This window comes from Euprymna scolopes, chromosome 5 (genome assembly GCF_053919585.1).
Source record: "Euprymna scolopes isolate OS-2025 chromosome 5, ASM5391958v1, whole genome shotgun sequence".
Classification (NCBI taxonomy): domain Eukaryota; kingdom Metazoa; phylum Mollusca; class Cephalopoda; order Sepiida; family Sepiolidae; genus Euprymna; species Euprymna scolopes.
The window spans coordinates 20333229-20344863 of record NC_136486.1 but is presented as its reverse complement, the minus strand read 5'-3'; the positions used below and the strand labels follow the sequence as shown (position 1 = coordinate 20344863).

At 34.0% G+C, this 11635-nt stretch overlaps 1 protein-coding gene across 1 annotated transcript in view; it reads left to right on the top strand.

Annotated features, from left to right (window-relative positions):
• LOC145276725 (uncharacterized) overlaps positions 1 to 11635 on the top strand; it is a 99060-nt gene that overhangs the window by 80622 nt on the left and 6803 nt on the right. The window contains exons 12-14 of the mRNA XM_080127942.1: positions 222 to 329; positions 7096 to 7257; positions 10261 to 10381. Coding sequence (XP_079984068.1) covers positions 222 to 329; positions 7096 to 7257; positions 10261 to 10381 — 391 coding nt within the window. The remainder of the gene's footprint in view (positions 1 to 221; positions 330 to 7095; positions 7258 to 10260; positions 10382 to 11635) is intronic.

Sequence of the window (11635 nt, the reverse complement as noted above, 5' to 3'; positions counted from 1 at the left end):
TAAAATGACCCATCAGAAATTGATGTGCCATAAAATCCAACAATAAATCAACAATGTTATTTTTTTTTTTCTTGATATCATTTCAAATCATTATTTTTAATACAGTTAAAACAAATGAAAATGTTAAATATTGTTTGCTCGATTTCATTAAGCATATTGCATGTTCTTAGTCTTTTTTTTTTTTAACTAATATTAAGAAAGAAACTATTTTATTTTTTAAGGGTGAAGAAGAAAAGGAAGAGAAAGAAGAGGAGGAAGAGGAAGAAGATGGTTGGATGGTACCTCATGGATATCTTTCGGAAGGGGAAGGTTGTGAAGAGGATGAGGAGGTAAATTACTTTGACTGAATTATTTTTTACACCGATTAGCATTATAAATAGCGCTAGTAATTAAGAGAGATGTGATTGCACTTCAACTGCTAGCTGAGTGGCCAGCAGATATACACGCTTTCCTATCTTTGTACATTATTGTTAATACACTTGTTCCTTAATCGAACCTCGACTTGATTGTTCTTATTTTCACTGATGATCCATGACACAACAATAATGTTTATGATTAGAATATATAGTAGAAATAATAGTATAAACTAATGATACCAGAGTTCTCACAAGCTTGAGAAGTCCTTGAATTTTGATTTTTGCCTTGAAAAGGCCTTATTTCTATTATTGCCTTGAAAAATCCTTGAAAACATGGAAAATGTCTTGAAAATGTCTTGAAGAAACTTTGAAAATCGTATTCTTTATGTCCAGGAGAAATTGATGCTGCAATATTTAAAATTAAAGTAAATACTATTAAATTATTTTTTAAATATTAATAAAATGTTTTAAATATTAAATATATAATCGAGAAACATTGTTCTGAAATTGCATTGTATTATTGCGGATACAAAAGTTACATCCCTTTATCATGAAACTACCCAATGTTTTCCATATAACGTTGGGTCGTTTTGTAATAAAGGGACATGAGACGTAGCTCTTGTATCCACAATATCGGAAATTCAAAATTTAAAAGTAAAATAAACACAGCGTAGACCAATATACAGTGGGGAAAAATAGCATTTAATCACAAGGGCTAGGACAATAGACTATTCTTTTCATTGTTTTTACTCTTGAGTATATATCCAACACAGACACAATTAATCAACCGAAAACCACATCACTCTATATAAAAACATAAGATATCAATGGATATATACCTGAGAGTCATAACAAGGAAAAGAATATGCTGTTGTCTTAGCCCTATTAATCACACTTGATTGGTCAAAGCTAAATGCATCAAGAATGTAAACAGGCATATTGTTTTGTATGTAAATAAAAATGACTTTTGTTGTCAATTAAGTTTTTTGGTTAATTATATTGTTTATATATCAAATTTTGTTTTGAAGACTTAAATTTTGCCTGGAAAAGGCTTTTAAAAAAAGTACCTACAAAACTTGGATATGACGATTCCAGTATTTTTACTGATTTCAGTACAATTATCAATTCTCTTCTAAATTCCTGATTTTGATTGTTTTGAAATCTCTAAATATTTAGCTCTAAAGTGTTATTTTTTATTTATTTACTAGCATTTCAGCCTGGCGTTGCCCGGGTGTTTCGAGGTGTATGTTGAGCAAAAAAAAAAAAAAAAGTGGTCAATTTTTTTAACCCTGATCCCTACTATGACCCCATAACATTTATTGTTTTGGGCTCAAATCAAGTTATTAAGTTAGATCCATATCCAAGGAACCTATATCTAAAATTTCAAGTGTTTAGACCGAAAGTTGTTGGAGGAGTTTGCTAGAGTTCTCAAAGGTCAAATCATTGAACTTTGACTCCTTAACAGCCAAATTTCTGGTCAAAAACCGATCACAAAGATTTTCCCAAACCTCAGTATCCTGTATATCAAATTTTGAGTCTGTAGATTTAAAATTGATAGTTATTGTGTAGGGAGATGTACACAGACACACACAGGCACGTTCACTTTTATAGATATATAGATTTATTTATTTTTAACTTTTGGTTTACCTAAAGCATCCATGTCTTATGTAGATATATTTTCACAAATGAAAAATATATTTGTAGAAGATGGTCTTAGTTTTTCTGATAATTTTAAAGTCAATAAATATTTATCATTTTATCCTTATTCATTAGGAATTTGTTAACGTTGGACTTGAACACATCCAAGTTGTAGTCCGGTGGGAAGCAGGCAGACGGAACAGAGTTCCACAGGCGTGCAGTTCTAAGAAAGAAGCTTTGTTTATGGAATCCACGTTTTGATTTAGGCACAGATAAAGAGTGGGGGAAATTTTTCACAGTGGATTCTGCTAGACGGGTGTTTTTCGTGAAAGATTGGCGAGGGGTACCAGAGATTGGAGTTCAGACGAGCATCTGCCATGGAAATAACGATAAAACAAGGATAGGCTCACAACGTCTCTTTTGTGGGAGAGAGGTTGCAGGGTAGAGAAAAGGGCATCCCCCACTAAGCCACGAAGTCTATTTTGTACTCTGTCAAGGCAGGATAGGCTGTTTTTTGCAGCTCCGGCCCAGATATGGCAACAGTATTCCATCCTTGGACGTACTTGGCTTTTATATAGATAGAGAATTGCATCAGTAGTGAGATATCTTCTGGAGCGGTAGATATTTATCATTTTGTCCTTATTACTATCATAAGTAGTAATAGAAGTAAAAAATGAAATTTTCATTCGTGAAATCTTTTGAAACATAATCAGAACAACAAGAAAATGAATGACGCTGAAAATACATGTAGAACTTTTATCATCACTTTGATTGCAATGTTCCACTTAAAATCCTTTTATATCTTTCACTTTGGTTTGCTCTCTTATTTTATTCACATTCCAGATTTGGATTTTCTTGTACCACAAAAATTATTTTTATAGCTGAAATTTATCCAAAAGATTTAAACATGGCTTATTTTTGTTTTATGTCAGTATCTGTAATTTCGGTGATTTTTCCAGGTTATCCAACAAAGCACAAAAAGGGGTTAAAAAAAAAAAAATGCACAACAAATAAATGTTACAAAAGGCAAGCTAAGTTACTCTTCTATCTACCGGGATAAGTTTTTTTTATTTTTATTTTAAACTTTTTTTTTCTTTTTTTTACTTAAAAATAAAGGTAGTATAAAGCCTGTTGGGTTTGAACAAAAAACAAAATTATTGGTCTTGATCGAGCTTCGTAAATCACTAAAAAATTGAAAATTAAAGTACTGATAAATCATTACATTTTGCATGTTTGGTAACATGTATTCAATGTGTTTATATCAGTATTTTTATTTAATTTTCGATTTTTGGTCGATTATTGAAACTACTGTAAAATTTATATATGCACACACAAAGTTGTCTAAATTTTTATTAATAAAGAGATGACATTTATCAAAATGTCTTACTCACCACTTATGTAAAATTAGGGTTTCTTGAGCACAGAGCCATTCTTTTAATAGAAAAATAATCAAAAAAGATGGCAAAAGAAATGATAGAGAAAAGAAAATTATCTAATTGCGAATATTAAGTGTACAAGGGGCCTTCAATAAATTTACCGACTTTTTTCTACTGGCATTTAACATCATTGTAGACTCTTAAAAATTCACTATGTTATTGCTATACACCTTATGAGATCACTGACCAATTTTTATGATTTCAAGTTCTAATGAACAGCTACAGCAGGAATTGGAATACACCCTACACAGCTGTCACAGCTTGTAAATTTTAAAAATGTAACCTGAACGTGAGGTCACTTTAGAAGAATGATATTTGATAAAATTTTGTTTTAGATTTGGTAAAAATGCCACAGAACGTATGGAATGCTTCAGACTGCTTTTGGACCATTTTATATGAATCAAACATCAGGTTTTTTTTTGTTTTTTTTTTACAAAGGCATCACCACATTATCAAGGCCCAGAGGCCACTCAAGGATAAGGGTTAAAGAGTGTACAGTAGAAATTGGACAATATAGTAATCATTAGTAATGAAAATTTGGTAAATTTGATAACTTATATGGAACGGCTCATCAAGAACTTATTTACTTTAGACTTGAACACAACCATATTGTAGTCAGCCGGAAAGCAGGAAAACGGAAGACAATTCCACAGGCGTGCAGTTCTAAGAAAGAAGCTTTGTTCATGGAATCTACGTTTAGGTTTAGGCACAGATAAAGAGTGGGGGGAATTATTGATAGTGTTTACAGCTAGACGAGTGTTTCTTGTGAAAGTTTGGCGAGGGGGGACCATAGATTTAAGCTCAGTCGAACACTTTCCATGAAAATAACGATACATCAGAGACAAACTCGCAACATCTCTTCTGTGAGATAGAGGTTGCAAGGAGGAGAAAAGGACATCTCCTACGAGGCTACAAAGTCTATTTTGAACTCTATCAAGGCAGGACAAGTCCTTTCTAGCAGCTCCTGCCCAGATGTGGCAACAGTATTCCATCCTTGGACGTACCTGGCTCTTATATAGATAGAGAATAGCATCAGCAGTGAGATATTTACCGGATCAATAGAAAGATCCCACCATTTTCCCAGCGGCCTTGGCAACAGATTTGATGTACGTGTTCCATTTAAGATCAGGAGTAATGGTCAAGCCCAGAAGCTTGTCAAAACTTGAGGCCTCCAGAAGACGAGAGCCATTCATTTCAATTGATGCCAAATGTGGATTAGAATGTTGATGATGTAAGGAGAGAAGCTTGGTTTTAGATGCATTAAAAGTAACCAGCCACTCCTTTCCCCATTGTACTACGTGCTCAAAATCAGAGGAGAGAGAATTGGAGAGAACTTGGTCGTTTACTGTCTTAGATGTGCTACCATAAATGGTAGTGTCGTCAGCATAAATGTCTACAAATGATGTAAGGATGTGATTTGGAATATCATTAATGTAGATCAGGAAAAGAGTTGGGCCCAGGATGGACCCCTGAGGGACACCGGCATTAATACTGTGAGCTTCTGATTTTTGCCCCTCAACTACTACTCTTATGAACCTATCAGAAAGAAATGATTTAATAATTGAGAAGACTTTTCCAGCTATACCATAGCTCGCGATCTTATGAAGTAAACCTTTATGCCATACCCTATCAAAGGCTTTAGATATGTCAAGAGCAATTGCCCTAGAAAGATTGCCACCGTCGAGAGATTTGCTAATCCTATGTGATATAACTGTAAGCACATCTGCTGTAGATCTAGCAGAACGCAAACCATATTGAGTGTCACTAAGAAGGTTATTTTTGTTGAGATGGTTGATTACTTCTGTATTTAACACAGATTCTAGCAACTTACTCATGACGCACAGGAGACTTATTGGCCTGTACTGAGAGGGGGATGAGCGATCACCTGAATTCTTAAATACAGGGCATACTGATGAGATTTTCCAGGGAGATGGGAAACTATTCTCCTTAAGACAACGTTTAAACAGTTTTGTAAGTATGGGCGCTAGTTCAGGTTGAAGTTTTTTGAGTACTATAATTGGAATACCGTCAGGGCCAGTTGCTTTACTGGAATCAAGGTTTTTGATAAGCTTGGCAACATCACGTACAGATATACGTATATCACATAGCGTGTTTTCTGATACAGGAGGAAATATTGGGGGTTGGCGGCCTTGGTCGCAAAGGGTAGAATTAGCTGCAAAGTTCTTGACAAAGAGTTTAGCTTTGTCTGATGCTGACGAGATTACCTCAGGTCCATTGATAATAGTTGGGATGGAGCACACGCTTCTGTTCAGGATTCTGTTTGCTATTTGCCAAAACTGGTGGGAACCGAGCCGCTGCTCAGCTACTTTGGACTTAACAGATTGAGCATACAACTCTCTTGCGTTCCTTATTACTTTCTTACAATTTTTGAGTGGCATAAGAAATTCAAGGAAAGCAGTGAGTTTGTGAGGGATGATGAGGTGTGGGAGAAGTAAGAAAGTCGAGAACTGAAGAGTTGATTGGCTAAATAAAGAATTTCATGTATAAGGACCATTGTGGTTCTATCGAGACAATAAGTGCACAGTTGGAGGTCATGTAGGAACTATATACACAATTATTCACGAGGAACTGAAAATGTGGAAGATTTGCATGAAGTTTGTCCCAAGGGTTCTCAGAGAAGATCAGACTATTTGACCAAGATGGGCATCAAGACAGTTCCTCACCCTCCCTATAGTCTAGACCTTGCACCCTGTGATTTGTTTATTCCTTAAACTCAAGGAAAATCTTAGAGGCTGTTCTTATGCAGAGATGAAAGCGGCTGTGACGAGGGTCATTGACTCTCTCTCACACTAGAAGACTTCCGTGGGATCTTCCAGAAGTTGTTGGAACAGTACAACAAGTGCATTGTGATTACTTTGAAGGGTGCTAGATTTTCATGTGTGTACTATCAATAAAATTACACATATGAAAAAAGTCTGGGAACTTATTTAAGGCACCTTGTAGTTTTTCCAAGCAAAAATTAGCACCATCAATCCAGTTAGAGAAGTTTTGAATTGTAAAGAATTCAAGGTAAAAAAAATTGGTAGTATTATCCAGTCAGGATCAGCAGAATGTACTTCTCTTCTCGTGTCAAGACAAGAAAATTCAAAGTATAATTTATACAGCAATTCTAATATTTGATTGGTTTGTACTTATCATCTCAAATCTTTATTTTTAATCGTATTGGATTCTTGTGATCATATGCTCAACTCTCTACATAGTATCCCTGCAAATTATGTCCCAGATAGTAGCCCCCTACATCAAAGTGGCCCTATGCATTGTTTGGGGTGAAAATGTAATATAATAAAAAAATATATATATATATATCCAGTATTATAAAAATATTGCAACAGGATTGGTCTGGAGGTTAATGAAGGACATTTTTTTCACCCACAAAAATTCTTGAAATGTCTTTTTATTTCTTTAGATGGCCTCGATTACTCCCCTTCCAATAGAACAAAATCTGATCTCTCCTGTCTGTTTTGGAAATGGGTGATCTTTAACAACTTTTGGTCAGGAAATGGTTGATAATTCTATGTTTACTATAACGTCTTAAGTTATTCACTTTTCGTTTATATTTCTAATGTGATTCAGTTTTGATGTTCAAATTTTTCTCAAGTTTATCGTAGAATTATTGTTTTCAATTTCATTTCCTCTAATTACAGGTCACTCCAGAAATGTTGAAGGCTCGCCAAGCTGCAAAAGTAGAAAGTTGGGAACGTCAAAGGAAGCAACAATGCTTGCCGCACAAAGCAGAACATATTGGCTGTGTTTGGGAAGGCGATCAACTTGAGGCTTTTATTCTCAATAAACTTTCGGAATTCAAGGTATGTATATGTATGCTGATTATAAACTTTTCTGTACACGTCTGTATATGTGTGTAGGCAAATAGTGTCATATATGTGTGTAGGCATCACAACAGAAATCTCACAAGTTTGAATTATTGAGGGTTTTTTTTTATAGATTGTTTTCAAAATGTTGGGCAAGAGAGCCGCTCTTCTGTTACTCAAAATAAAATTTGATTTTCTTATCTATACTTCTTTAAATTTTTTTGTATTGATATTAATATTAAAACCCCTTTTTCTATTTATTTAAAAAAAAGAAACTTTTTATATATGGCTTTTTTTATATATTGCGTTCATCTGTAAAAGATCTGGCTAATTTGCATATTCTTTTAAACATTAATTTTAATTAATTCCCTATTAGGTTTTTGGTTTTCTAATGGGATCATCATATTTAATTAACTTTTACACATGATTCTGTTCATGCAAATATTGGTTCCTTGATTTATCAGAGAGAGAGAGAGAGACCTATGTTTTCAGTAGCTTCTGTTAGTCCAGACGATTGCCAGATAACCATCCATTAGTTTTTCCTGAAATTTTGCCACAAATTATATTTCATTAAATAGATGTGCACAGTAAAAAAAAATTTTGTGAAAATTCCCGTTGTGTCCCCAGGGGCTTAAAAGAGGTAAAAGATGCCCTAAAATGGCCAAAAATGACATGTTTTGTCCCATAACTTTTGATCCATCCATTAGATTTTTCTGAAACTTGGCCAAAATGTGGAGCCCATTGTTCTTAATATAAATCTAGTATGGGGGACCCTGGGAAAATTCTGGTTCACGTCCCCAGGGACTTTCAGTGGTAAAAACACCCCTTTTTGTGACTCTTTTTCATATTTCTCAACAAAAACTTGATATGTCTGACAATATAGTGGTTTTTCACGGTGGTCAACTCAAATATACGTGTCCTAAGTCCTGAAACTGCACCATTATCCATTTACACTGGGATTCAGCATCCTCAGGTTAAAGAGGTTAAAAATGCCCCAAAAATGACACTCTTTACTCCATAGTGTCTTATCCAGCCATTCGATTTTCTTGAAACTTGGCGAAAATCTGGAGGCCTTTGTTCTTAATATAAATTCAGTATGGGTGACCCTCGCAAAATTCTGGTTTGCATCCCTCTGGGACTTTTAGGACTAAAAAAACATGCCTTTTTAGAGCTCTTTTTTCATATTACTCAAAAATTTGATATATATGTCTATATAGTGGTTTTCTATGGTGCTGAATTCAAATATACATGTCTTAAGAGGTGAAACTACACCGTTTGTCCATTTTCACTGGGATTCGGCGTTCCCAGGAGCTCAAAAGGGGACACAGATTCCCCAAAATTGCAAAAAATTACACTTTTTATCCCATAATTTTTGCCCCATCCATTAGATTTTTCATAAATTTGGCGAAAATGTAAAGGCAACCATGGCCCTTCACACTTCTCACATTCATCATTTCTTCACTATTTTTTGTGGCGTCATCTCACATGCAGCACCAGAGGGTGACCACGCATGCGCGGCTTGTTCTATATGATTTATACTTGTGTAATATTTGCATAAAAAGGTTATAGTAAACACAGACCTCTTTCTATATATATTTATATATGTGTATATAAATTTGTTTAAAAAATTTTGCTTATCAAACTCTTCTGTCAGTTTTTGGTCTACAGACACGAGACTTAATATATAGGATATTCAAACCCATGCAAAACTTTATATTTGGGTTTTAGCCAGGGAAAATAGATACAAAAGTGAAAATTAAGAAAAAATGGAATTTCCAGGTGATGGTCGATTGACAACATTACCAATATTCATGCATAGCTATTGGTTCATGTTTTAATTTTTAGCCTTGCATCAAACATGTGATTATAGGTCGGGCATCAACATCAAAGGAAAAAATAAATTGTAAGCAAAACGTTTCAGTTTCAATTCTGATGATGGCTTACGGGTCATTTTTTTTTTTTTTTTTTTTTTTATAAACTTTTTAAATCATTACTATATATTTCTTCCAATATAATATAACAAACAGGAAATCTGCATTAATCAAAATATCATTTAAACGTATTTTACAACTGGGCAATGCTGGGTAGCCTGCTAGTATATTTATAAAAGTAAAAATGTGTTCGAGGACACTTCTTAGCTTAATCTACAAACTTGTAATTTGGTATATAGGTTATTCAGATATGTGGAAAACTTTTTAATCGGTTTTCATCCGGAAAATATGGCTTCTAATGGGTCAAAATTAAAAAGTTGGTATGTGCCAGTCAGCGGATTTCTTTTTTTTTTTTGCTAACTGTTTTATGATTGCGCATGCATGGTTCGCATTACAGATTCCTTATGTTAAACATGAGTCGGTTTGAAAACATGTTTTGGAGAGCCTGTCATGCTGACTGAATAGTTATCATACTCGACTCACTGTCTTTAGGTTTTCGTTTCAATCTCAGCTTGAGTATTTTTTGTTTTTTTTCTTGCAAGAAGTGGACTGTTTAAAAGAACATAACACTCACATGCACATGTCTCCATTTCTGTATGAATTAAAATATAATATTTATGCGTATTTTAAGACTGGGCAATGCCAGGCGGCCTGCTAATTTAAAAATAAAACTACTTGATCAATTTATGTGATTTTTAGAATATGATATTTTTGTTCCGTCACGAGTACATCATGCACATTTTGTTTAAAAAAAAAAAAAAAAAAAAAAAAAAAAAATTTACTTTATGTCAGTTATGCATTTGTTAAATGAACAAGAATAACTGTTTAAGTCAAAAAATGCATCCTCTTTGGATTTTAACACTGACCATTTATACATTTAAATAAATTGTGTTAAATTATATTTTTGTTTGAAAAAAATCACAATGCGCATTTCAGGTAATTTATCCTTCAATTTGCATCAAATAACTTTACTGCATCCACAGTATTTCAGAATGTTCTAGTTTCAAACTTCACATGTTTTTGTCTGCATGTTTCATTCTATTCATTGTGAAATTTGTAATTGTTTCAGGTATGCATCGTTGATGGAGATTTTCCAATTACCACATCCTACAATGGAGTTCCTAAAGATTTGGAACAGCCAGAAACACGTTCTGCCAGTCATCTCAAGAGGCGTTCTGTTCCAGAAGAAGGTGTTTGAACGTTTTTTATTTATTTATTTTTTATTTATTTATTTTTTTTTTGCAAAACTTTGCTTTTCAAAAGGATTTCCAATCAAAATATATTTTTTTAACCCCCCCCCCTCTCCGGGGGAAGGGGTGATTTGATTTTATTTGTTTCTGAATTTTAAGGATTTCTGCTCTAAATATACTTCTAAACATTTTTCTATTAAGAGAAGAGGAGTGCCCCCCTCTGCCCCCATCCCCTTATTTTTTTAAAATTTGTTTTAGAAAATTTTCAGATAAAGATTGATAATTTGTATTATGCAGACTACTGTTCTCATCTAGAGAATTCTTTATGTAATAACAGATAAAGTACTAGATAAAATTCAGTCGAAGATTGACGGTTCAAGCCTTAATGCAGGGGATATACAGAATACAATTGTGAATTATTTAGGCCTTCTACCCGATAATGGCTGATGATCCAAAGCATGCTATTCTTGTGGGTTCCGTGCAAAATTGTGTAGATACTCGAATTGGCAAAAAAAAATAGATGAGAAGAGTTACATCCCACCAAAACATTATGTGAATAACATTCAAGATTAGGACAATAGTTTAAATAATCCAAATGATTAAAAATGTTTTATTTGGTTTTACATTTTTGAAACTAATTAACTTAATTTAATTTTTGCTTTCATTAAATTTAGACCCCCCTCCCCTTTTTCCCACTTCTCCAAAACAAATGACCTTGCAAGTATTTAGCAGCATCTATAAATATAAAAGCGAAAATGTATGTTTGTATGTTCGCTTTTTCTGTATGTCTACAAAATGCTTTTTTCAGAGAAGCGGTCGGTCGCTTCACAACTTTTTAAAACTTTTTATATCACATATAAATCGTAATATCTCAGTTAACAACAAAGCTCGCCTGTCTATTTAATTTGCTCTATTTCGGGAAGATAAATATTCAACATTTGTCGCTCGCCGCATGTGGGTTAGTCTTTTTCCTATCCCATCTTGGGAAATTACTATCCCACAGTCAAACTTGACCTCATTAACTCATTAAAACGAGCACCTGCCAAATCCAAGTAATTAAATAAATTCAAACGTGTTTCCGTTAGCATCTCGTGGTGGGGCAATTGTTAACGTCTTGTTACAACTTTGCCTCAACGGTTCGGGTTCGATGCTCATACTTACTTTTTTTTTTTTTTTTTTTAACCCCCCCCCCTCGGAGTTTCCACACACACCTCCAAACACCCGGGCAACGCAGGGTACCCCTCGCTAGTTTAT